Genomic DNA, 26,196 nt, shown 5'->3' on the forward strand with positions numbered 1-26,196 from the left:
CATCACCCTATGCTCCTTGACCAAGGAATGCTCCAGATTTTTTCAGCATTCTCCCCTACCTCTGGAAGGGTGCAGTTATCTGACTGGAGCTTCATTATAGAGTGGGGTGGCCCCTCACTTTATGGGCCACTGGGGCTTTTTCAACATGAAAGGTACCGAGGTTCCAAGTGACTAGAGGCAGGACCTATAAGCAGAGCTCAAACCCTGGTTCCAGCACTTTCTGCCTGAGTGATCAGGGTTAATGTCTGGGGAGCCAAGGGCCCTCAGTTATTTCCGTTGCAAAACACGGCTAATAAAAGAAGCTACCTATTAAGATTATGTGTACTAAAGAAGATAATATATGTAAAGTGATTCGTTAGGTGTCTGGCACATAATAAGCACTCAGTCCTTGTTAACTGTTATACTTTTTATTATTTTCCACCGGGGCTGCTTTTCCACAAGGTGATGATTCTGAGAATTGCTCTGGTCTTTGGAGGGTGGAAGGGAGTCGCTGGATGGTCTGAACCATAATTTCCTCGCGAGGGGGCTCCTGAGAGAGAGCCAGGCACCTTGAGCCAAGTTAAGTCCCCCATCTTTCTACCCCGTCAGCCCCTTCTCCCCAGAGCTCTGCGTACTGCCCTTCTACCCTGGGGCTCGTCCGCCGCCCAGAGATCCGTGCCGAGGCACAGGCGATCCCTGTCTCCCCCTGCTCAGCAGAGACCACAGTAGCATAGTCCGTAGGAGCCCCCCCAGGAAAGCCTGGAAGGGCACCTCCAGAAGACAGCCCTTACCGGCTCCCAGAGTCCGAACACCCTGCTGTCCAGCTGCCTTTTCGTGACGGAGCGTCCGCCCAGTCCCTGAGACCCACTGCGCTGCCCTTTCCTGGAGCCGTCGGGAGCCAGAGGCGGCTGGCGGGGATCGAGGATCCGGGATCCGGGATCCTGCTCAAGGGTTCCCCAGCCCGACAGGGTAGGCAGCTCCTGCAGGAGCTTCGGGAGAGTTGGAGGAGCGGTGCGGGTGGGGTTGGGGCGGGCGGGGCCTCCGTGGCGGCGGGCGGGGCGTGGGTGGGTCTTCGGTCTCCGAGCCGCCCCCTCCCCCGGCTGGTCCGCAGCCCCGCCCCGGCCCCTCCCTCCGGCCTGTGCGGCGGGTCCGGCGGCGGCGCCGGCGCGGGGACAGGCGGAGGCGCGGGACGTGGGGCGGCGCCACGGGCAGAGCCGGGCGGACGGGCGCTGGCAGCAGCAGCGCCGCGGGCCCTTCGGAGTGGCCGCAGTCCGGGTCTTGGCCCTCCCATCCTGCCTCGCCGCGGTGAGTGCGACGGGCGGCCCCCAGGGGTGCGTTTGTATCCCTGTCTGCCCAGGTCCCGGTCCGGGTGCGAGCGGCGGTGTGTCTGTCCGAGTGTCTGTGGGTGAGGGCATAGATGCTTTTCAAAAGCTGTGCCTGTCTCTGTCCACGTGAGGCGTGTCCCTGTCCGTGAGAGCAGTGGGGGGATTCTTCGGGCTGTGGCTGCTCACGTGAGGTCCATGTTTGAGGGGGGAGGCGCGGGTGGATGGGTGATGCTTCCTTGGAGGAGCGCGGGGTTTGGGAGCTTGTGTATGTTGGCGGAGGGTGTCGAACGCTGCGGCCGAGGATGGTGGGGGGTGGGGGAGCGGGTGGGGCTGCTGAGTGGGACTCTGGAATCTTGTGGCCCAGCTTGTCCGAGGGTTCCTTTCTCCCTGGTGCAGACACTTCCACCCTTTGCTACCCCCTCCCTCCTCGGGCACCTAGAGGCCCACCAGCGGGCATAGAGGACACCCTTTCCTCCTCTAGCACTGGCCTCTGGACAGGAAGCCGCATCCGGAGGCTGTTTCTTGTAGGAAAGGACCCTTCTGTTTCCCCTGCAGCCTGGGCCCCGCCTGGAGGACCCCAGGCTCCTCCCTGGTTCTGGCCTCCTCCCTTCTGGACTTGGCTTCAGATCATGGGCTGCAAACCTGCAGGGACAGATGGTTGCAGGTTGGAGGGGCAGGCTGCACCCCAGGGAGGTCAGTCCACTAAAGGCCAGCCCTGGGCTTGTTCCTGGTGTGTGGGTCTCCGATGTGGAAAGCAAAAACCCAGGACTGGCCCCTGTAGGAAGATGAGATCTGGTAGGTTGGAGCAGGTGCAGAGGTCCTTTTCACAGGTCTCTCCCTGCCTGTCTGTCCACCTCATCAGTGCCCATTCATCCCCTAAGCAGGGTTCTGACTTGCTGCAGAATTGGAATCAGAGCTGCAGGCCTGACAGGTGCCCTGCTTCTCTTGGGTTGCATGCCTCCAGTGACAGAGCACTTACCACTTCCGCTATGGGAAAGCTTCTTTATGATAAGTGGAGGTCGTTTTCCTTGGAACTTCGTTCACTTGTCTTGTTATTGCCTTTGATTTTGCCTCTCTGTCTGGTGAGAGGATACTGCAGTGATTTAAACATGGCTCTCTTATCACCAACATATACTGAGCACCCTCTGTGTGCCAGGTGCTGCCTCAGCCACTTAGGGGACAATGGCATTCTTGCTGAGAGAAGAGCTTGAGCAAAGGCCCATAGTTGATATAGTACAGCCTGTGTTCAGAAAAATGGAGCAAAACCATTTTGCTAGGCTAGGGTAGGGGGTGCCCAGGGGGAGTGTCATGGGTGCCCTAAACTCAGCAAACATTTATTTTGGAAGGGAGGTAGGGACAACTACAGCCACTCTCTAACACACCTAGCCTTCCTGTGGAAACCAGCAATCATACTCAAGCTAGTACTAGATTGGATTTAATCATGGGCGCATATTACAGTCTGTAGGGACCTTTGGCTGGACAGGAAACCTTGGGAATCTCAGATTTGGGGAAGAAAAAGATACCCTCCCCCAATTTGCAAGTAAGGGGATGGAGTAGTCCAGAGTCTTACCTTGCATTGGTGAAATTAGTGAGAGTCAGGACTAACTCCTGGATCTCCTGACTTTTAACCTAGACACATTTTAGGAGCAGAAGCAAGGATAATAGTCATACCTTATATCTGAAAGTTGAAAGAAGAGGAGGAATTGAAAAGACTCCCAGGATTCTGGCTGATGTGGCTAGGTGGATGGTGGTGGCTTTTACTGAGATGAGAGACGCAGCAAGATGAGTAGGTTAGGGGAAAATGAATTCAGTTTTAGACTAGTCTCTAGCATCATCCCTGTACAGATGTCCAAGGTACAGCTGGATATACAGGTGTGGGTTCAAGAAGTTTTCTGCACAGGAGGTAAGGCTTTGGGAGTCATTAGCAAGTGGATGGTAACTGAAACCATGGGAGATGGTGAGATTTTCCAGACAGAGTATGAAAGTGAGGGGAGAAGAGGCCCTAGAACAAAGCCCTGAGGAGCTAGACATATAAGGAATGGACAGTGAAGGAGCAGCCAGAGAGGCAAGTGGAGACTTCGCATCGAGTGGGTTGTGATAGCATCAAGTACGGCCTCTGCCCTTTTGAGTCTTGCTCTCTTGCCCACCTGGTCTGTGTTTCTTAATTTTTCATGCTTCTGTTCCATTACTCACTGTTTTCCCAGTGTACCTATCAAACTCCTATTTGTCCCCCAAGAGCGGGCTCATATATGCCTTCCTCTGCAAGTCTTCTTTATTCTCCACCACCTTCAGAGTTGGGTACTTCCTCCTCTTTGCTGCCATAGCAGTTTGAATATGTCAATATCATGACACTTATCACATGGTAGTTGTATATTTCCATGTCTGTTTCCCACACTAGTCTGAGAACTTGTGAAGGACAGGGAGTGTGTCTGTTTCAGCATGGTGTCTCCAGTAACCACTTTAAGGGCCTTGTGCAGAGGGCCCAGGAAGTTTGATTGTTTGATAGGTTTATCAGCTCATTGAATGGTTCATTCACCTACTTACTCAGTCTGGCAGTAGTGGGTGGGAGAGTTGGTACTGCAGATTTCATCATTTTCCTTCCCTGCCAATCTTATTGCAAGGATTCCTTGGCTTTGAGGACTTCACCTCCTCCAAGGCTTCATCTGTTTCAAAGAAAACCCAAAGACTGTAGCCTGCAGTCATTTGTCATTTTACTGAAGCCTAAAATGATCAAATACACCTGGAGGCTAGTGACCAGGAGTGAGTCATTTTCAGAAGCAAGTGAGCCTAACTGGCCTCTTGCATCCACTTTTTAACAATGCCTCGGTCACCTACCTTCACTCACAGCTGTGTCAGTCATGTATACTGGGACTCTCCTGAGGTTGTACGAGGAAGTCATGGAGGAAATTAGATGCTGTTTGAGAATTTGGAGAAACTGAAAAGCCTTGAAACACATCCTTTGCAGATGTCAAAGATCAGGTGGAATCAGCACTGGCTGTCCTCATTTGCTCACAATCAACTTCCTCTTCAGCCCCCTGGATCTGGCTTCCTTTCCTCCAGCCCTTAGAAACCACACTCCCTGAGGTTAATACCAGCTTCTTTTGGGCTTTAGATCATGGGAACTGTTTGCAGCATTTCACAATGAAGCTTGTTCTCTTACTCGTGAAGCTCTCTTCTCCCTTGGCTTTCATATCTCTTTCCTGATTCTCCTGCCTCTCTGGCCACACCTTTTCAATTTCTTTTCAGGCTTTTTTTTTTTTTAAATGTTGAGCCTTCTTTTAATTTATTTATTTTTATTTTTGGCTGTGTTGGGTCTTCGTTTCTGTGCGAGGGCTTTCTCTAGTTGTGGCAAGCGGCGGCCACTCTTCATCACGGTGCGTGGGCCTCTCACTATCGCGGCCTCTCTTGTTGCGGAGCACAGGCTCCAGACATGCAGGCTCAGTAGTTGTGGCTCACGGGCCTAGTTGCTCTGCAGCGTGTGGGATCTTCCCAGACCAGGGCTCGAACCCGAGTCCCCTGCATTAGCAGGCAGATTCTCAAGCACTGCACCACCAGGGAAGCCCTCTTTTCAGGCTTTGCTTTCTGGGCCTGTCCCTTAAATGTTGAGGTTCATTGGGGCACAGTCACAGGCTCTTCTTTCTCATCTTGTGCCCTCTCTGGGTGATGTCATCCACTTCCATGCCTTCAGGTACCATCTCTACACCAACTCCCAAATCCATATCTCCAGGCCAGACCTCTTTCCTAGGCTCCAGCTTGTCTTTCCACCTGCCAGCTGGACCTCTCAAATGTCCCATAGGCACCTCAGATTCCTCTTACTAAACACTGAGCCTGTCACCCTCCCATCCAAACTGCTTGTCTTTCAGAGTTTTCAAGCCAGAAAACTAGGAATCATCTCTAATTCTTTCTTCTCCCTCTACTCTTCATATCTAACCAACTGGTCACCAAGTTCTATTGATTCCTCCCTATAAAATCCACTTCTGTCAACCTCCCCTTAGCGACTCCCCTAATCAAGGCCACCGTCATCTCTCCTCTACGATATCATGGCAGTCTCTTAACTTTCTGCTCATGATACCCCTCAACTGTTTCCCACTGTGCAGTCAAAAATTTACTCTTTTTGCTCTCTCACTCTATACTTAAACCCTCTTCACCTCCCCACCCTGCTCCTTTGCTCTTTGGATAAAGCCTTAATCCCCTAGCAGGGAAGGGTAAAGTCTCAACTCCTCGATAAGGCCAACAAAGATTTGTATGATCTAGCTCCTGCCTACCACTGCATCTCATTTCTTAGTCCTCCCCTGTCACAGTGTTTGATTCAGTCTCCTGATGCAGAAGGCACCATTCTCTCTTTAACTCTTACCCATCCTGGAGCTCTTGAATGGCCCTTTCTTCAGGAGGACTCTCTGGACCTCCAGCCTTCTGTACATCCTTCCCTCGCCCCAGATCTAGGTTAGGTGACTCTCAGCAATCTGTGCTTCCCTGTCATAGCCCTCACCATATTGCACTACATTAATTGATTTTTTAGATTGTGGAATCCATGAAGGCTGAGCTGTGAGTATTTATCTCTGTATCCCCAGGCCTAGCAGAGGTGTTGAATGAATGCTGAAAAAGGAAATGAAGTGCCTTTAGAACCTCAGTTAAAAGATGGGAAGGATAAGGGATGCAGAGATGGCAGTAGGCAGCCCGAGGAAGGAGGGTGAAATCTCAGCTCTGAGTTCAAGATCTTCCAAGTACCTGCTGTGATAAACAGTCTATTTAAACCATGGCCTGTAGGACCTCGGGGGCAGATCTCTGAGGAGCAGCGAGATGGGAGAGGTGGGAGTAAAAGCCCAGGAGGGGAAGGGAGTCTTGGTGATTTAGGCAGGGGTGTGACCTCAGCGGCTGCATGCCCAGCACGTCTGGGTGGGGAACTGAAGCAGGAAGGGGAAGGGAGGGAGGAGCTGTCCGTGCTTGGATGTTGCCCAATCACCGCCCCTGTGTGACAGGCTGGGAGAGCCCCTTGGGCTTGGAGAGAGGCGGAGCCTGACTTCCAGCTGCCCCAGAAGGGCCCAGTAGACCACTCCTACTCTTCCTCTCAGCCCTCCCCTTCGCCAAACAGAAGCTTCAGCTTGGCTCCGGCCTCCTGCTCCCTCTGCCAACCCTCGGGCTGTCCTCCTCCTGCTATGTTGTTGTCTTTGTATTAAGTCTCCAGGTTCAGAACCCTGCACATCTGGAGAAAGAACCTCAGAATCCCATTGTCCACATTCAGGGATGCCCTTCCTATCCTATCCATGCCCACCCTCACATAAACATAAGGCACATGCAGCTGAGCCCCTCTCCTGCCCCTCCGCAAACCTGGAGAGAGCTCTGGACTCTGGACTGGCCCCACTGCATTCATTCTTCATTCACGCGTTGTTTTTAGAGAGGGCCATGGTGCATCGAGTTGGGCACAGATAGTGGTGACCTGCTCCCAGTCACTGCCTGTTTTGAAGTAGTCTGGCTCTCTTTCTGCTTCCCTTCATGGCCAGATTTCTCTCCTGAATTGTCTACAACTGCTGTGTTAATTTCTTCATTTCCATTCATCTTTCCATCACTCTGACCTGACTTCTGCCCCTCCCATTCCACCACAGCCAAATCTGGTGGATGCTCTCCAGTCTTCATCTTACTTCACCGCTCCTTCTTTCTTGAATGCCCCTCCTCCCCTGACTTCCTTGACCCCACACATTCTTGGTCTTCCTCCCATCTCTCTGAGTTCTCCTTCGCTCTTCACTCTCTATCCCTAGATGGTCCCATCCATTATCATTGCCTTGTGTCATTAATATGCCAATGCTTCCAAGTCAAAAACCAGCCCAGACCTCTCCCTGGAGCTCCTATATTCTATTTCTTACTTGACATCTCTACCTGGGTATCACACAGGCACCTCTCAGACGTCTCATGGTTAAAATGGAATGGCCCAAATCAGCTCCTTAGCTTTCACTGTCTCTAGGCATAGCCCAGCATCCTCAGGGGAGAAACTTGGGAGGCCTTATTGTCATTCCTTTCCCCTCCCACATCCAGTCCATCGTGGTGTCCTTTTGACTCAACCTCATGGTTATTTCTCAAATCAGTCCACTTTTTTGCATATAGCTCTGCTAATACCCAACATCAGCCTACCTGAAGAACTGGGGTAGCCTCCCAAGCAGTCTCCCTGCTTCCACCCTGGCTCCTCTTCAATCCTCATAGCTGCCAGTGTAGCTTTTTAATTTATTTTTTGTAAATTGCATCATTTCCCTCCCAATTTGGGATAGAACCCAGATTCTTAACATCAAGGTCCTTTGTGATCTCATTCCAGCCTACCTTCCCAAACTCCCCTGTGGCCTTTCATTCCCTTTGCTCTGACCACATGAACCCTTTTGGGTTCTCAGTGAGTTTCTGCCTAAGGACTTTCCTTCATGCTGTTCCTTCAGCCTAGAATGATTTCCCTCCCTCACTCTCTGATGCCCACACCCTCATCCCTACTATTTTCCTTCTAGCCCTCAAAGCTCTACTTAAAAGTTACCTGCTTGGAAAGGCCTTCCCCAATCACCCAATCAAAAAAGCATTCTTTCTCATAGCATCCTTTTCTTCTGTATAGCACTCCCCTCTCCCAATCTGTAATTATATATTTATTCATGTATTTACTTTTCACTACCTCCCCACCACAAGGACAGTGACCATATCTGTTCTGTTTATCACTCTATCCCCAGCACCTGTACGAAGTAGGCACTTAATAAATATTTGTTGAATTACTGAATTAATTCAATAAATATAGACCAATCCTTATGTCAGGCTCTGTGCTAAGTGCTAGGAATAAAAAAGAAATAAAATATAATGCCTCTCCTCAAGAACTCTGGAAAAAGCAGAGAAATAACAAGAAAATTACAGTATAGTGTATAAGGGCCAGGATGGAGGAAAGACAAGGTGCAGAGTGACATAAAGGTGGAGCACCTCACCAGACTTCAGGAAATCAGGGAAGGCCTTCTGGAGGAGGTGACATTTACGTGCAGACCTGAAAGATAAGCAAGAGTTAGCCAGACGAAGTGGGGGTGAGCAGAGGATCTCAGGCAGAGGGAACAGAATGTGTGACTGCCCAGAAGCAAAAGAGAACAAGGAGTTTTCCAGGAACTGAAAAGAAAGAAACCAGTGTGACTACTCATAGAATCCTGAGACGTGAGGTGGTAGAGGGAGGTATGGGCCAAAGCTAAGCTTTGTTGGCCAATTTAAGGAGTTTGGACTTTGTCCTCTGGACAATGGAGAACCATTGAAAGAATTTAAACAGGGAGTTAGTGATAAGGTGGAATGTGTGTTCAGAAGCCTCCTTCTGGCTGTGAGGGAGAGGGATGAGAAGGCATAGGCGAGGAGAAGGACACCAGTTAGGAGGCTGTTGCTGTATCGCTGGAGAGAATTGGTGGCACCTGAATTGGGGTGGTATCTGTGCAATTGGAGAAAAGGGGATAAGGTATTTGGGAGGCAGAATCCACGAGACCTGGATACTGATTGGATGTGGAAAAGAATGTGATCCCGGGCAGTTGTGCTGGGAGGTGGGTCAGAGCATAGATAGAAGGGCTGCAGGTGGTCAGAGGAGAGACACTCCATCAGGAAAGTCTCCCGGGGGAGGGTTTGGGGGAGGCAGAGGAGATGAAGGCTGGGTGTGTCAGTGAAGGGCATCCCCGTGCCACACACTTGACATACACTAGCGCAAATTCTCAAAACAACCATTTGAGGTAGGGATTATTATTTCCATAACTGCAAATTAGGAAACTGAGGCTCAGAGAGGGTATATGAATTGTGCAAGGTCACATAGCTGGCAAGAGGCTGAGCTGGGTTTAAATCAATCTAACCTGACGCCTGTGCTTTTAACCAGAGCAGCAGGCCCGGAGGATACTCAGTCCATGTTCTTCACCCTGCTCGGTCCCTGGCAGAGAAGAGATGGGGCTAGTGCTCTGTGGGGGATCAGGTGGGGAGAGGGTTTGCTGGCTTCCCTGGTGCTGACCGTCTTTCCGTACACAGGCTGGTGTGAGTGGCAGGTGCCATCCGCGGGCACCATGGCGAAGAGGGAGGACAGCCCTGGCCCAGAGGTCCAGCCAATGGACAAGCAGTTCCTGGTGTGCAGCATCTGCCTGGATCGGTACCGGTGCCCCAAGGTTCTGCCCTGCCTGCACACCTTCTGTGAGAGGTGAGGGTGTGTGTACCGGGGAGGGATGAGGACCTCGCAGGCCCCCCGGAGAAGGGAGTGGCATGTGTAAACCTGTAAGAGGTGAGGGAGGTGTGTGCATACATGGAGGGGAGGAGATGAACCCCAGCCTACAGGAGGTAAGGGTTCGGTGCAAGAACCTGTGAGAGGACCAGAGGTTCCTAACACTGGGCTGTGGCCCCTGCCCAGAACAGGGCCTCCTCTGCCCCTGCCCAAACCCCAAGGCAGCCTTCGACACCACCAGAGAAATCAGGCAGAGCTGAGACTCTCAACCAGCTCTGGCACCAGAACTTTCTGACCAGTGGGAGGATGTTCAAAACTAGGTCTGTCCTCCCTGCCTGTCCTCACTGTTGTCCTGAGGCACTGAATGAAAGGCAACCCCTCCCAGCCTCTGGGCTTCTATCTATTATTCATTCACTTAACAAATATTTATTTATCGAGCAACTACTATGTGCCAGACCTGTCCCAGGCACTGGGCAAGCAGTGATAAGCAAAAACAGGTATGATCCTTGCTCTTAAGGAGCTTACAGTATAGTGAAGGAGAAAGATAGTAATCAAATCATCTTACAGTCAGACTACAGATAAATGTAGTCCGTGCCACCTCCGTCAGACACCCTCCCAACGACGCCCTGCATCTTGCCATCACCCAGAATAACACCACTTCTTCTGTGGTTACAGACTCCAGTATCCCACTCTTGGCTTCCATTACCCCACTCTCACTACACCAGCTTTGACTGGATGTAGATGTCCAATGCCCTTGACTGCTCCGTCTTCTCCCAGCCACCATCTCCTTCCTGGTCTCCCTTCCTTTCCTACCCATCCTGAATCCCATGGTGGACCATAGGCCTCTACAATTCCCACACGCCTTTTTCCTTTTCTAAACCCACGTGGCAGAAGCTCAGTCCTGGATCTGAGCTGTAATTGGAAAGCTCCATACCTTCTCCTATACCCAGATCACTGAGCACTCTTGGAGAAAATCAGTGCCGGAGAAATTATAACAACAGCTACCGTGTATTGACTGCTTACTGTTTGCCAGGGACTGGCTAAGTGATTTACACATATTGATTTACTTGATCCTCACAACAGATACTTTATTATCCCCATTTTAGAGAGGAGGAAACTAGAGTTCAGAGTCATTAAGTAATTAAGAGATATTTCTGAGGCTCCGCAGCAAGTAAATAGTCAAGGTCTGAATCCAGGTTTAACTGCAGAGCCTTCTCTCTTAATACTACTCATTCATTTATCCCTTGGTCCCTGCTCTCAAAGACTTATGCTCTAGTGGGAGGTGACAGACAGGCAAGCAAATAATCAAACAGGAGAGTCACAGCTTGGGCTAAGTGTTTTCCAGGAAATAAACAGGGAGTAAGTGCGGGCGGTTGGGCCAGGGGCTAGTCTACGTAGAGTCATCAGGGAAGGCTTCCCCGAGGAGGTGACATTTGACCTGAGACCTGAGGATGAGAAGGAAACAGACATGTACAGATTGTTCCAGGCAACAGGATTATCTTCGTGCTGTTCCATGCAAAGGGCTTAAGAAAGGAGTGAGTGGGGCATGTTCAGAGACCAGGGGAGAAGCCAGCGTGACTGAGTGAGGAGGAAAGTGGGATGAAGTGAGGTCTGAAAGAGTCAGAACAGTTCACGGGGGAGCTTGGCGGTTTTAGGAAAGTTTTGGATTTTGTTCTATATGCAGTGGGAAACCACCGGAGGATTTTTTTTTTTAGCAGAGAAGTAATGTGACATAAATTAGACTTTTGTTTTTTGGCCGCGCCGCATGGCTTATGGGATTTTAGCTCCCCATCCAGGGATCGAACCCGAGCCCTCGGCAGTGAGAGCACGGAGTCCTAACAACTGGACTGCCAGGGAATTCCATAAATTAGATTTTTTTTAAAGCTCATTCTGGTTGTCGTTTGGAGAGTGGACTCTAGAGAAGCAACAGTGGAAACAGGAAGCCAGTTAGGAAGCAGTCGTAAGCCAGGTATGTGCGACACGCAGGACGGAGATCTTGATGAGTTCAAAGGTATTCAGGGTAAACTCCAGATTCAGCAAAGCTGGGGAGAGAATTACAGGGGAGCTGAGTAGAATGGTTGAAATGCAGATTTCGTAGTTGATGCCGTGATGGGTGATGAGACATAGGTAGTGCTGGGAGCATGGGAGTGGATAGCTGAGGTGAACTGGAAGAAAAGATCACAGGGGGAGGGGCTGAGAGGAAGCTTAGGAACTAAGAAATCTTGATGGTGGGTGGGTCACCCTGTGGATGTCAGAGCCACCGAGAATGATGGCAGGAGTGTGTGTGTGTTGGGGTGGGAGGGAGGGTAACAGAAGAGAGTGAGCCAGAAGAAAGACTTCGGCCAATGGGGAAGCAACCATTGAGTCAGTGGAGACAACGTCAGGGAGGGGTGTTGTAGACAGGCCTGAGCTTCCAAGGAGCTGGAGGAGAAGAATTTAGAAATGTTCCAGTTGGGGGCGGGGAGGACTCAACCCCACCTTCTGGTCCTGAGGAATGTGGAGTATGAGACAAAAAACACTCTCAACTCGAGAAGACTGAAGGGGAATCTAGGTCACAAATAAGTTAATATTTGTGAAGCACTTAGCATTGTGCCTGGCACATAGTGTTTGTTAAATAAAGAAAAATTAATTAATTCAGATCAAGAAGTGTAGAGAACGTTAAGAGAAGAGATTGAGGATATGGGAAACTTTGCAACAGGTAAATCTTCCCTCCACAAATTTGTGGTCTCCAAACACAGCCACCGTCAGTCTGTTTCTAGTAAGATTCCTCTCCCACTCCGTTCAGTGACTGATCCCAGCCTCCCTGTCCCCCTGGATTCCCACCACCACCCCACTCCTTCGCTTTCAGCAGCTGACCTTGCCGGAGGCAAGTTGGGCATCCTCTCTCTAATTTTGCCCCCTGTGCTCAAGTGCATCTACCTCATTTTCCCCTCCCTCCATCCAGAGGATGGGGTCCACTCCTTCTCTTCAAGCCAGCCTGAGCCACTCTCCCATCCCCAGACCTCGTCCCATGTCTTCTAGTGTCTTCCCTCCCTCCTTCTCTACTGGCTCCTCAACTTAGAAACGTGCTCAAGCCTCCCGTTACCAACAGATAAGAACCCTCCTTTGTCCCTCTGTCCCTCCCAGCTGCCATCTAACCCATCAACCTACTTTTTACTCAAACTTCCAACCTCCCATTCACTCTTCAACTGGCAAGAGTCAAGCCTTCCTTCCTCTACCCCTCCCTCCACTCACTGTTTTCCTTACAGACAAAAGTACTCTTACAGTTGCCAGTTTCCGTGGGCATTTTCCAGTCCTTAGCTTCCCTGACTCCTCAGCTGCTTTTGACACGGATGACCACTCATTCCCTGCTTCTGAAATTGCACTACTCACTTTGCTGCCCTGACACTCTCTCTCCTCCTACCTCTCTGCCCGTTCCTCTTTGCTCTCCTCTTTCAGTATTTGCTGGGTGCTCTGTCCTGCTCTTGGCACTGTAATCCCCTTCTTGGTGATCATATCGTCTCCCATGGCTACATCTAAATGTTGATGGCCTCCCTGTCTTTATCTCTAACCTGCCTTCTCCCCAGCTGTCTACCGATCCCCTCTGCCTGGATGTCCCACCGTTACAGTAAACTCAACCGGGGCAAGGCTGAACTTCCCTGTAAACCAGTCCTCTTTCTGTGTTTCTCATCGTGGTGAATGTCACTCAGTCATCTAAGCTAGGAATCTGGGAGTCAACTGAGACTCATCTCTCCCTCCCCATATCTAATCAGACAACACTGCCCACTGGCTGCACTTCTTAAATACTTCTCAAATTTGGTCCACCTCAGTCTGCATTGCTGTTGCCTAAATGCAGGGCTTCCTCACCTCTTGCCTGGACTATTACAAGAGCACCTTGGTTAAGCACGTGCTTCGCCTCGGATCTGGCTCTCGTGCTTACTAGCTTTGTGACTTTGGGCCACTTACCCTTTCTGAGTCCATTAGCAAACACCAAGTGCAAAGCACAGCCTGCCGCATCGTGCTTAATAAATGGTAGCTGGATGCTGAGGAGGACGGTGCTCCTGCCCCTTGTCTGCTGTCTCATCATGTTCACATTCACCCTCCACACGGAGGCAGATGAAATGGAAACCTGGCTGTACCATGCTCCTGCAGCTCGCTCGTGCTGTTGAGATAACGTCTAAGCTCCTTGACGTGACCCAGGAGCCCTCCATGAACTGGCCCACGCCTCTCTCTCCACACTTCCCTTACCATTCCTTGCCTTGGGCGTCCTCTCCAGCCACCTTGAACTGCTTATAATTCCCTACTCATACATGCTGTTTCTGGCCACCTTCTGTATCTGGAACACCCTTCCTCCTCTCCCTGCACCTTTCTTGGTCAGACTAACAATTATTTATTGGGCTTCCCCGGTGGCACAGTGGTTGAGAGTCCGCCTGCCGATGCAGGGGACACAGGTTCGTGCCCCGGTCCGGGAAGATCCCACATGCCGCGGAGCGGCTGGGCCCGTGAGCCATGGCCACTGAGCCTGCGCGTCCGGAACCTGTGCTCCGCAACGGGAGGGGCCACAACAGTGAGAGGCCCGCATACCGCAAAAAAAAAACAAACAAAAACAAAAAAAAAAAACAATTATTTGTCCAGGAAGATTTTGCTTACGTCACCTCCTCTTCAGCCTTTTCTGGCTACCCTCTCTACTACCAGAGGCCCCTTCTGTGTTCCTTATATTAATGACAGGTAATACTAATAGCTATAATTAGTATTATAATAGTATTGTAATACTACAATATATCGTACTTTCTGAGTCAGGCATGTCAGCACTTTACATTTAATTCTCCACACCTTGTGAAGCCTGTACTGTCTCCGTCTTACCAAGGAGAGATCCTTGGCTCATAAAAGTTAAGTAACTTGTCAGGGGTCATACAGTATAATAGTTGACTGACCTGGGAATTGAACCCAGGCAGCCTAGCTCCAGGACCCATGCCTTTAATCATCACACTGTTTACTTCTACAAACTCTAATTTTGTTACTTTTTTTCTCTACAAACGGGGAGTATTTTAGAGGTAGGCACTGTGCTTTATCTTTGTATCCCCAGAGCTTGGCATAAATTTGGCAAGAGCAGGTAGTCAGTAAATGTTTAATGAGTTAATGGTGCGGGGGTAGGTAGTCACACATTTTCTGTGAGAAGGGTTTGTAAACACCTGTGAAAGGTGAACTTGTGTCTGTGCACACCGTGAGGAATGCGTGTATGTCTGATCCTCTGAGAGACGTCAGGGATGTGTTGCCACTCAGTTGTGAGAGGTGAGGCCTTTTACCCCTGCTGTTAGGACAAGATGCGTGTGCTGGCCAGAGAGGTTTCTAAACGAATGTGACAGCACAGCTGTGAGCACAAGGACTGGCGCCCATGGCAGGTGACAGGAGGGGTGCACTGACACCGCCCTGCCGCTTCATCCCTTTGACTCCCCCTCCTCCCCGGCCAGATGCCTCCAGAACTACATCCCTGCCCAGAGCCTGACGCTGTCCTGTCCAGTGTGTCGGCAGACGTCCATCCTCCCTGAGCAGGGCGTCTCTGCGCTGCAGAACAACTTCTTCATCAGCAGCCTCATGGAGGCCATGCAGCAGGCATCTGATGGGGCCCACGACCCCGAGGACCCCCACCCCCTCAGCGCAGTGGCTGGCCGCCCCCTCTCCTGCCCCAACCATGAAGGCAAGGTGGGCCCAAGCAGGCCCAGTGAGGCCAGGACTTGGGGTGGAGGGGGAGGAGAGGTCGGGGGAGGGGCCGAGTGGCTGCGGGTCAGAGGGTATTCTAAGTGGTCCAGGTAGCGGGGGTGCACCTGGAAGGTGAGAGGCAAGGAAGGCAGGTGGGGTGGGGGAGGGCAGGGGACAGAGAAGCGTGGTGTCTAGTCGTTGCCTGATGGGAGTCCTTGCGCCGCCAGACGATGGAGTTTTACTGTGAGGCCTGTGAGACGGCCATGTGCGGCGAGTGCCGCGCCGGCGAGCATCGGGAGCACGGCACCGTGCTGCTGCGCGACGTGGTGGAGCAGCACAAGGCGGCCTTGCAGCGCCAGCTCGAGGCGGTGCGCGGCCGGTAGGCGCCCGGCGGGAGCCCGGGCTGGTGGGGCCGTCTGGGATGGTGTCTCAGCGGGGGCAGAGGAGGGACCTTCGGGAGGGTGGAGATAAAATTCTCAGGGAGGGTAGGGGGGGGTCTCAGGGAGCGGAAATCCTGGAGGGCGGCAGTAGGGTCTCCAGGGAGAAGGGACAGTTTCTTGAGGGCATCCTCAAGCAGCCCTGGTATGAGCTGTTTCCCCTCCCCAGACTACCACAGCTGTCCGCTGCCATCGCCTTAGTGGGGGGCATCAACCAGCAGCTGCAGGAGCGCAAGGCAGAGGCCCTGGCCCAGATCAGCGCGGCCTTCGAGGACCTGGAGCAAGCGCTGCAGCAGCGCAAGCAGGCCCTGGTCAGCGACCTGGAGGCCATTTGTGGAGCCAAGCAGAAGGTGTGTCCGCTCACCCTTTCCCACCACCGCCCATCATGAGATGGCCTGTCGCCTCCACGCGTCCCCTGCTCCCCACATGCGCGCACCCCTTCCCCTAGTCTATACTTGCCCCCTTCTGGCGTGGCCAGTAGGTACTGCGGGCATCTGTGTCCCTCGTCCACACTCACCCTCTTGTATTCCCTTCATGCCATAGTACAAGTTCATCAGGGATCACAGAGACACCCCCCTCACCTTCCCCTCCACAAGCCTGCTTACCCAACCCTCCCCTGACCCCTCCTCAGGTTTTGCAGACCCAGTTAGACACACTGCGCCAGGGGCAGGAACACATCGGCAGTAGCTGCAGCTTCGCTGAGCAGGCACTGCGCCTGGGCTCGGCCCCGGAGGTGTTGCTCGTGCGCAAACACATGCGAGAGCGGCTGGCGGCGTTGGCAGCACAGGCCTTCCCGGAGCGGCCCCACGAGAACGCGCAGCTGGAACTGGTCCTCGAGGTCGATGGGCTGCGGCGATCGGTGCTCAATCTGGGTGCGCTGCTCACTACGAGCGCCACTGCACACGAGACGGTGGCCACTGGCGAGGGCCTGCGCCAGGCGCTGGTGGGCCAGCCCGCCTCTCTCACTGTCACTACCAAAGACAAGGATGGGCGGCTGGTGCGCACAGGCAGCGCCGAGCTGCGCGCGGAGATCACAGGCCCCGACGGCACACGCCTGCCGGTGCCCGTGGTGGACCACAAGAACGGCACGTACGAGCTGGTGTACACGGCGCGCTCCGAAGGCGAGCTGCTCCTCTCGGTGCTGCTCTATGGACAGCCGGTGCGCGGCAGCCCCTTCCGCGTGAGGGCCCTGCGTCCTGGGGACCTGCCACCTTCCCCGGACGATGTCAAGCGCCGCGTCAAGTCCCCTGGAGGCCCAGGCAGCCACGTGCGCCAGAAGGCGGTGCGTAGGCCCAGCTCCATGTACAGCACCGGCGGCAAACGGAAGGACAACCCCATTGAGGACGAGCTCGTCTTCCGCGTTGGTACAGAGAGCCTTGGGCGGAGGCAGAGGGGGGATGAGGCGGGGCCAGAGACTCAAAATGACCTCAGTGTGAATTTTTTGCTTCCATCCCGTTTCTTCCCCACAGGCAGTCGTGGAAGGGAGAAGGGTGAATTCACCAATTTACAGGGTGTGTCCGCAGCCAGCAGCGGCCGCATAGTGGTAGCAGACAGCAACAACCAATGTATCCAGGTAAGCTCTCCCCTAACACCAAAATAGAAGTTCTCAAGCTACAGCCTAGTAAAACAACAACAAAACAAAAACAAAACAAAGAAACAAAAACCCAACAAAGTATACAGGTCGCCTCCTGAAGGGTGAAACCCTACAGATAGTACCTTTACTTGAAGAGCCATGAATCACAGCACCACCCCTCCCCCACTCACTCGCCATCCGTTCCACAAGGGCCACAGCAGTAACCAGCACCTTCACAGTTAGGCACTGGGGTTGACTGTGCTGGCGGCCTCTGCCTCCCAGGCTGTGGCTCAGGCCAGACCAGCTCCTGGACCCCAAAGATCCGGCTCATTGTTCCCTCCCCTCTGCCTCCACCTGAGTCCCTGGCTGGCTCACTTTCTGCCCACCACAGTGGTCAGGATGCAGGCTGACTTCTTATGCCGCCTTCTTATGTCCGCCGGACTGACTTCTTATGCCGGACTTCTTAAGACCGCCTTCTTATGCCAAGGATGCTTTTTGGCACAAAAGTGCAGCTCCGCACTATCTTCCAACATGCCTGTGTGGACCCAGAATGCGTGTCGTCTGTGCCCGTCTCTGCAAACGTCCAGTTGACTAGACAGTCAAACGGGGATAACTTGTGAAAAGGGGTGCCTTCCAGTGGCTAGACTATAGCGCATCCTCATAGGTGGTCCTGCCTCTGGCCCTCCCAGCGCCTCACACACCTGAGTAAAGCATCTGCCACTTGAATGGACGTAGCCTCTGCTGCACTCTGAGCTCCATAAAGCCAGAAAATGCGGTTTTCTCTTTTCCTTGTAGTGAGCCTACGAACAGGCAGAGCCAGTGACGGCCACCAGTATGGTAGGCGCAGCAGAGCAGTTCACAGCTCAGGCTCTGAAACCAGACACCTGGGCTTGGATCCTAGCGCTGCCACTTACTGACAAGTCATGTGACCTCCCTGAGCTTAGGTTAACTCATGTGTAAAATTAGGAAAAGAATACCTCAGAGGGTTGCTGGGAGCATTGAATGACATCATGTACTGAGCCTGGCACCAAGTGAACCTTCTGACTCTTAGCTGTTGTTGAAAATACCATTGTCCAGGTGGGGACAAAAGCCAGGAGGTGGGAAGGTGCTATAGGGCGTTGTTCAGGGAACTGGAAGGGTCCCAGAGTGGCTGGAGGGAGATTGCTATCAGAAGTGGAGTAGCTGAGGTCACGCTGTAAATGGCTTTGGAGAGGAAGCTGTGGAATTTTGATTTTATTCTGTACAGGATTGTTTCTAACTACTGTAAGCTTTCAGTTCTTGGAAACGTTTTGTCAGGTAGTAAAACTTTTCCCTGAAGATCCTTACTTCCCATCTGTACATTTAAACTTCTTCCTGACCCTCTGCCTGAGTACCCCCGTCACAGATGCAGCTCTGTCAAAGGCCTGTCACCTCAGCATCAGCTCCTCCTGGCCCTTGCTTTCCACCTAGCCGACTGAAAGAGCCAGGAACTCTTCCATGGCTATATTCCCAAGCCTGTCTAGCCCGCCTTTATTCCCACCTTGTTCCTAAGAGCAGAGGAAAGGAGAAGCTCAGGTCCACGCAGGGAGGCGTTTGGGTCTAGGCTGGATGGTGAGAAGTGGAGGGGTTTGGATGGGTAGGGGTGGCGCTGAGGCCCTGCTCCGTCGCAGCCTCCACCCTCCAGCTCCGTTCTGCCTTCTTATGCCAAGGATGCTTTTTGGCACAAAAGTTGAGGTTTGAGAAACTTCCCCTGGGGTGCACACACACGGGTACTCATATCCCCGGAAAGACGTGCCACTTGGTCTCCCTCACGAGGGCCTGTGTCTGTCTGTTGTTTCAGGGTGGGGACTTAAGAGGGAGGGCCTAGTGCAGCCCCTCCCCCTCCAAACACTTCCTTCTACTACCTCAGTCCTCCTTGCCCCTGCTGCCACCCATGCAGCAACCTCATAGCTGCTAGGAGCCTGGCTCTCGATTCCAAAGCTGAGGTTCTCTCACTCTGGGGTCCTCAGGGTCTGCTATGGGCCAGGCTCCCAGATGCACTGTGACTCCCCCTCAGTTCATGAGGATTGGGGCTCTCGTGAACTTCTCCACAGGACCCGGCTGTGGTGGCAGCTGAGGCAAATCCTCTCCTTGTGCTGAATCAGCATCAGCTGACAGAAAAGAAGAAACATTTTGTGATTCTGAATGAAGAATTTGATTTGGATATATTACATCCTTGTGTAATGGTCTGAGTCCAGAAATTTTATCAGCTCTTCTGTGAAAACAGCCTCATTTCCTTCAGGCAGAATGCTAATCACACTCTCCTCCAAGCTCCCTCAGCCTTTTGCCATATAGCACTTTTCATTCTCTGCCAGAATCACTGGTTTGTTCGTTTTATTTTGTTTTGGCCTCTCCCCCAAGTAGACTCAGATCCTGAAGTTGCTTACTGCTACCGTGGCAAAAGAGAGAGATGTTAAGGATCACATTAGGGCACTGGCAGATTCTAGAGATAAGGAAGCGAATATGGCAGGTTTTGACGAGCCATCAGATATCCAGGGAGAGGGAGGGATCAAGAATCACCGGGCTTGGTGACCTGAGTAGGCAGTGTTGCCATTTGGGAGCGGGCCTGGGAATAAGTTGATGAATTCACTTTTGCCTGCGGTGGGTTTGAGATAGCTGTGCGGCATCCAAGGGGAGGTGTGCGATTCTGGTCTGGGAGGGAGCTGACGGATTTATTCATTTGTTGAATGTCTGCTGTGTGCCAGTTGCTATTCCAGTGCTGCAAATGCAGCAGCGAACAAAACAGACACAGTCCCTGTCCCACCTGGGGCTTACGTCCTTACATGGGGGACAAGGATACTTAGCGGTTATTTAGTGACAGGAGTGACAGTCGTTATGAAAAGAGCTAAAAAGCATATATCACGGAGACTTAACTTTATGTGTGTGTATTGATTTAGGAGATGGAGTTGTTCATTAAAACCTTCTCTGGGGCTTCCCCAGTGGCGCAGTGGTTGAGGGTCCACCTGCCGATGCAGGGGACACGGGTTCGTGCCCCGGTCCGGGAAGATCCCACGTGCCGCGGAGCGGCTGGGCCCGTGAGCCATGGCTGCTGAGCCTGCGCGTCCGGAGCCTGTGCTCCACAATGGGAGAGGCCACAGCAGTGAGAGGCCCACGTACCACAAAAAAAAAAAAACACACAAAACCTTCTCTGAAGAAGTGACCTGGAAATTCTGAGAACTGGAGGATGAATAGGAGTTGGCCAGGTGTAATGGGTGGGATAGGTTAGGATAGGTTGGGAAGAGGAAGACCCCCTAAAGCCTCAGTGTTGAGCTAGAAACTAAGCTGCTCGGAGTGGAGGAGGCAGACACATTGCCTCACTACCCAGCTGGTGGTACCTTTTCGTCCCTCTCACAGCACCTCTTTAGCCCATGGCGCCTACCTTCTCCAAGTGCTGTCCAACCACAGGGGACCAGGGCAGAAGTCAGGGGCATTTCTGATCAGCCAGGGAAGGGCATGATGGGAGGTCCACATCAGGAGGAAGTGATGTCCATTGGTGAGACCAGTTCAAACAGCCCTGCGGGCCTAAGAAATAGAGATGATGCAGGGGCGGGGGGCTCAGTCCACGCAGGAGGGAGAACATCTGGATCAAAGAACAAGGCCAAGGCCCATAACTTGAGTCCTCCAAGGCTGCTCCTGGCTCTGATTTATCTTGTGTCCCTAGAGTTATAACAAAGCAATGTGTGAGCCTTATGCAGTGAGTGATGTTGTGGCTGTGAAGGAGAAGCAAGAAGGCTTAGCTATAGAGGAGAGGAGCATTAAAATCGTAGGTGCTTTTAGGAGGGTGAGACCTGAGCATGTTGCTAAGGTGGAAGAAGTACAAGAGGGTGAGAGGTTGAAAGGTCTCCTCTGTCTAGATTACCTTATCAGCCTCATAGCCTGGACGGGCTAATCCATGTCCATTCCCCCACCCTCACCTACCCCTTTCTTGTTTGCTCCTAAGTCCTGTGGAGTCTTCCTCCCGTATGTCTCTCGATCCATCTACTTCCCTCCAGCAAGTGCCCTGTCCAAGCCATCATCAGTTGTCACCTGGACCACTGCAGCACCTCTGCCTGGCCGGCCAGCTTCCAGTCTCGACTCCTCCCTGCAGCCAGAGTGCTCTTTCTGAAAAAGCTCCCATGTGCTTTTTCCAGCACCACCAAGCAGTTCTCCAGTTCTCAGTGGACACTGACCAGGGATCCTTTAAATTCAACTCAATTCCGACATGATCTACCTGGAGATGGCATCACATCCCACAGGTTGAAGGCTCAGTCCCATGAGACTGCCCCTACTTCAGATGCTAATCGAAAGTTCAGTTTGTCGCCTGTAGTCTGACCAACCAGCTATAAAGTGGAAGTTCCCACAACCCACTCCTGTGTTCAATTAATTAGCTAGAGCAGCTCACAGAACTCAGACAAACATTTAATTACGTTTATCAGTTTACTGTAACAGATATTATAAAAGATACAGATGAACAGCCAGGTAAGAGATACATAGGGTGAGGTCTGGAAGAGTCCCTAGTATAAGGAGTTTTGGTTCCTGTGGAACTGGGGTACACACCCTCCTGGCACCAACCTGGAAGCTCATCATATCTTCTTGTTCAAGAATTTTTATAAAGCTTAATCTGTGCTCCCCACCCCTTCTCCTTCCCAGAGGTTGGTGGGTAGAGCTGAAAGTTCCGACCCTTTAATCAGATGGTCTTTCTGGTGACCAGCCCCATCCTGAAGCAATCTAGCCCCCCCACCCCCACCCAAGTCGCCTCATTAGCATAAACTCAAAAGAGACTCCTTATGAATGACAAAAGACACTTACTGATCAGGAAATTTTAAGGGTTTGAGGAGCTCTGTGCCAGGCACTGGGTACAAAGGCCGAATATATTTCTTTTTTTTTTTCCCCCAAATTTATTTACTTGTTTATTTTTGGCTGCCTTGGGTTCGTTGCTGCGCGTGGGCTTTCTCTATTTGCGGCAGCGGGGGTTACTCTTTGTTGTGGTGCACGGGCTTCTCATTGTGGTGGCTTCTCTTGTGGAGCAGGGGCTCTAGGTGCGCGGGCTTCAGTAGTTGTGACACATGGGCTTAGTTGCTCCGCGGCAGGTAGGATCTCACCGGACCAGGGCTCGAACCTGTGTCCCCTGTGTTGGCGGGCAGATTCTCAACCACTGTGCCACCAGGGAAGTCCCTCAAATATATTTCTTATTATATTACAAAGTCAGATCTCCTCTTGTCACTTTCCTGCTCAGAAATTTTCAGTGAATTCTCATCATACCCAGAATAAAACCTTACTCCTTCTGTTCTTCACGGGAGTGCCCACTGCCCTCCATCCACACTAGGCAAGTAGGGCCCATACTGAGTTCAAGCAGCGCCCCTATTGGACTCTGTGCCTTCTGCGTACTGCTGACTCTGCTTAAACACCTTTCTTCCTCCTTCTTTACTCGCCAACTTTGGCTCAGCTCTTGGCGTCCTTATTAGGCTTTTAGCTCAGATTGCCCCTGCTCCTGGACCACCTCTCACCCCTTTCACATTCTCACAGTCCCATTCACGCCTCTGCTGCCTGTCCCCTAAGGTCTGCGCTGGCAACGTCTGATTCTACCCACGGCAGGGTGTCAGAAAGTGCTTGTTGAGTGCTGAATGAATGGGGGTGGGTCTCCTCCCTCAGGGTCCTGCTCCCTCCCCTCTGTGACCACAGTCTCTCCCCTCCTGCCCCCTCCCTCCCTTGCTCCTCTGCTCCAGGTTTTCTCCAATGAAGGCCAGTTCAAGTTCCGCTTTGGGGTCCGAGGACGCTCGCCTGGGCAGCTGCAGCGTCCCACAGGTGTGGCCGTGGACACCAATGGAGACATTATCGTGGCAGACTATGACAACCGTTGGGTCAGCATCTTCTCCCCTGAGGGCAAGTTCAAGGTGAGAGGCCTGCTGTCTCTACTCTGCACCCTTGGTGGCCAGCTGAGATGACCATTCTAGTGCCTTCTGGTGGTCAGGGCCTGGACTGCTCGATCCATCCTCAGCCTGAGGTTCTGCTTTGGTGCCAGGCTGGGTCTACTCTCCCCACGGGGCGGGATAAAGCTCCTAACGGATATCCCCTTCCTCCAGACCAAGCTTGGAGCTGGCCGCCTCATGGGCCCCAAGGGAGTGGCTGTAGACCGGAACGGGCATATCATCGTGGTCGACAACAAGTCCTGCTGCGTCTTTACCTTCCAGCCCAATGGCAAGCTGGTTGGCCGTTTTGGGGGCCGCGGGGCCACCGACCGCCACTTTGCAGGTATTGGGAAAGAACTTAGAGACCTAGTCTCTGATACCCCAGTCCCAGAGAACTCCCCTGGATGTCCCAGCTCTACAGACCCCCTCCTCCTATATTTTGACCCTAGGGGACCCCGTCCCTTCACTATACCCTAGCACCATCATCCCAGAGACCCCACCCCTCTCCTCACACCACAGCTTTGTCATCCCAGATGTTCTCCCCCATCCCACTCAGTATCCTGGCTTACTGCCAGAGAGCCCACTTTGTATTTTCAGGGCCCCATTTTGTGGCTGTGAACAACAAGAATGAGATTGTAGTGACGGATTTCCATAACCATTCAGTGAAGGTCAGTGTTCTCCCTCCCTCTATGACCACAGTTCCATCATCCTTTCCTCTTGCACAAGACTCCTCTCTCCCTCACCTACCTCCCTTTTCTCCCCCTTGAGATCATTCATTTGAACAATTAACATTTATGGCGTGGCCGCGTTGTCCCAGGCACTATGCTAGAAGCTGGGAATACAGTGATGAATAAAGCAAATACATTCCCTATCTTATTGGTTATGGTCTAGTGGGGAAGAGAAGAAAGTACCAGGATATTACAGTGTGATGGGATGCATTCTGTGCTAGGAGAGTGCAGGGAAACTGAGTGAGGTGGGGGGGGGTGGGTAGCAGGAGCATTTGATTCAGGTGGAACTAAGCACAGGTGGGAACTCACCAGAAGGTAGGGGGACAGGAGAAGCCAAGGAGGTGGGAACTCATACCATGTAGTCAAGAAACTACAAGTAGTTCAGATGAGGTTTGAAGCGGGGAGTGGCGCCAGGTGAGAATGAGGCTTGCTCATTCCCTCAAGGGGCTTGCTCTCTTCCTAAGAGCTATGGGGAGTCACTGAATGATTGCAGGCAGGAGGGTGATGCAGTCCTGTGTGTCTTAGAAAGATCGCTCTGGCTGAGGCGAGACTAGAGGCAGGAAGATCAGGCTTCTACAGTAATCTAGCTGAGGACCATTGCAGTGGCAATGTATGCATAGGGTACAGATTTGCGATACAATCAGCGGGTTGTGGTAATTCATTGGCCGTCGAACAGAGGAGAAGGTGGAGTCGAGAATGACTCATGGCTACCTGGGTGTTGCCAGTCACTGGGAAGGAGAAAGATGGGAAGGACTTTTCCAGGGAAGATAAGCTGCCCAAGGGACATCAGCTGGAGATGTCCAGTAGGCAGTGGCATGCATGGACGTGAAGCCTGGGAAGAAGAACTGGTTTATAGCTGCACATCTGGGGGTCCTCAGCCCTGGGGCTTCACCCCATCCTCCTCCAAGGCCCCGCCTTCTGCCTGAGGCCGGGTCCCCAGTCCCCAGCCCTTTCCCCTGCCAGGTGTACAGTGCCGACGGAGAGTTCCTCTTCAAGTTCGGCTCCCACGGCGAGGGCAATGGGCAGTTCAATGCCCCCACGGGAGTAGCCGTGGACTCCAATGGAAACATCATCGTGGCTGACTGGGGCAACAGCCGCATCCAGGTGAGGAAGGCCCGGGGATGGCACCAGGGTGAGGTTTCCCGCTGGGCCCCAGGCACCCCCTCCCCAAATGCCACGCATCTGCCTGATCTCACGGCTCCCTCCAATCTCCGCTCGTCCCTCAGGTATTCGACAGCTCTGGCTCCTTCCTGTCCTATATCAACACATCTGCAGAGCCACTGTATGGCCCGCAGGGCCTGGCACTGACCTCGGATGGCCACGTGGTGGTGGCCGACGCGGGCAACCACTGCTTTAAGGCCTATCGCTACCTCCAGTAGCTGCATGGGACCTGCCTGGCTCTTGGAGGGACGGACATAGGGGTGATTGGACAAGATGGTCTGGCCAGGAGGTGGGCCAGACCTGGCAGCACTGAATGTGGGCTGCGGGCGCGGGTGCGCCCGGTGCCCTCCCTCTCCCCCCTCCCAACCCCACGGTTGCACTTTATTTATTCGGTTCTTGCTTTGGTGACTGGGTGGGCCTGGACCATGGTCCCAAGGATGTGTGCAGAGCTTCACCCTCCCCTCCCCTCCTTACACATCACCCCATCCCTCGGTCTGCTCCCCACCCCCCCAGCCTGGGGCCAGAGCAGCCTCTTACTCCAGGGCAGAAGTCCCTCTGGTTGTCTCCCTACCAGCCCATACACACTGACAGAGACAGCAGTACCCACCCCTCACATTAAATAGATGTGTTCACCACGATGGTTTTGTTGCTTTCTTGTGGGCCGGGGCTGGGAGGGGAGGGGAGGGTGCAACTACCTCATGACGAAAAGGTGGGCAGGCAGCTGGGAAGGGGACCCCGATTCCCAAATGTGCCCTGATGTTTTGAAGCTTCAGGAGAGGAGAGCAGAGAGGGGGAACGCCTGGGGCTCAGCCACCTCTGAATGCCTGTCCCCAGACCCACGTCTCCTGCAGAAATAGTAAGTCCTTTGGCTATCTGCTCTGGGGCTGAGAAATGACCCTGGCCTAGAACACAGCCAGCAGCTGTAGGGAGAACAGTTGGAGGGATGACAGCAATCCTTGAAACGCAGGCCTGGGTTAGGGACCTGGGGCGAGCCCAGGTGGAAGCTGGCTGTGGGAGGCTCCGTGGCCGATTTTAGAACTCAGTCCTGGAGGCTCGGAGCTCTGCTTCCCCCTCCTGCTGTTCATGCCAAGACTGCTGCCCTTTCCCCACAGAGGAACAAGGGTCCTAGCATCCCCTCCTGAGCTCTGTTCTGCCAGGGTTTGGCTGCCAGTTCCAGAGATGATTACCACTAGCTCTCAGTGATTTGGGAGGTAGGGACT

At 52.8% G+C, this 26,196-nt stretch overlaps 1 protein-coding gene across 1 annotated transcript; it reads left to right on the forward strand.

The window, feature by feature from the left end:
* The first annotated feature begins 1,081 nt into the window (after nt 1-1,081).
* On the forward strand, nt 1,082-25,578 carry TRIM3 (tripartite motif containing 3). Its single transcript, XM_079930471.1, has 12 exons — nt 1,082-1,284; nt 9,306-9,471; nt 14,943-15,174; nt 15,399-15,550; nt 15,778-15,958; nt 16,240-16,972; nt 17,078-17,181; nt 22,905-23,072; nt 23,262-23,430; nt 23,685-23,755; nt 24,779-24,919; nt 25,042-25,578. The coding sequence occupies exons 2-12, from the start codon at nt 9,341-9,343 to the stop codon at nt 25,192-25,194; spliced, it is 2,235 nt and encodes a 744-aa protein (XP_079786597.1). The 5' UTR covers nt 1,082-1,284; nt 9,306-9,340; the 3' UTR covers nt 25,195-25,578.
* Nucleotides 25,579-26,196: the final 618 nt, after the last annotated feature.

The sequence above is a fragment of the Stenella coeruleoalba genome (assembly GCF_951394435.1).
Source record: "Stenella coeruleoalba genome assembly, chromosome: 8".
NCBI lineage: Eukaryota > Metazoa > Chordata > Mammalia > Artiodactyla > Delphinidae > Stenella > Stenella coeruleoalba.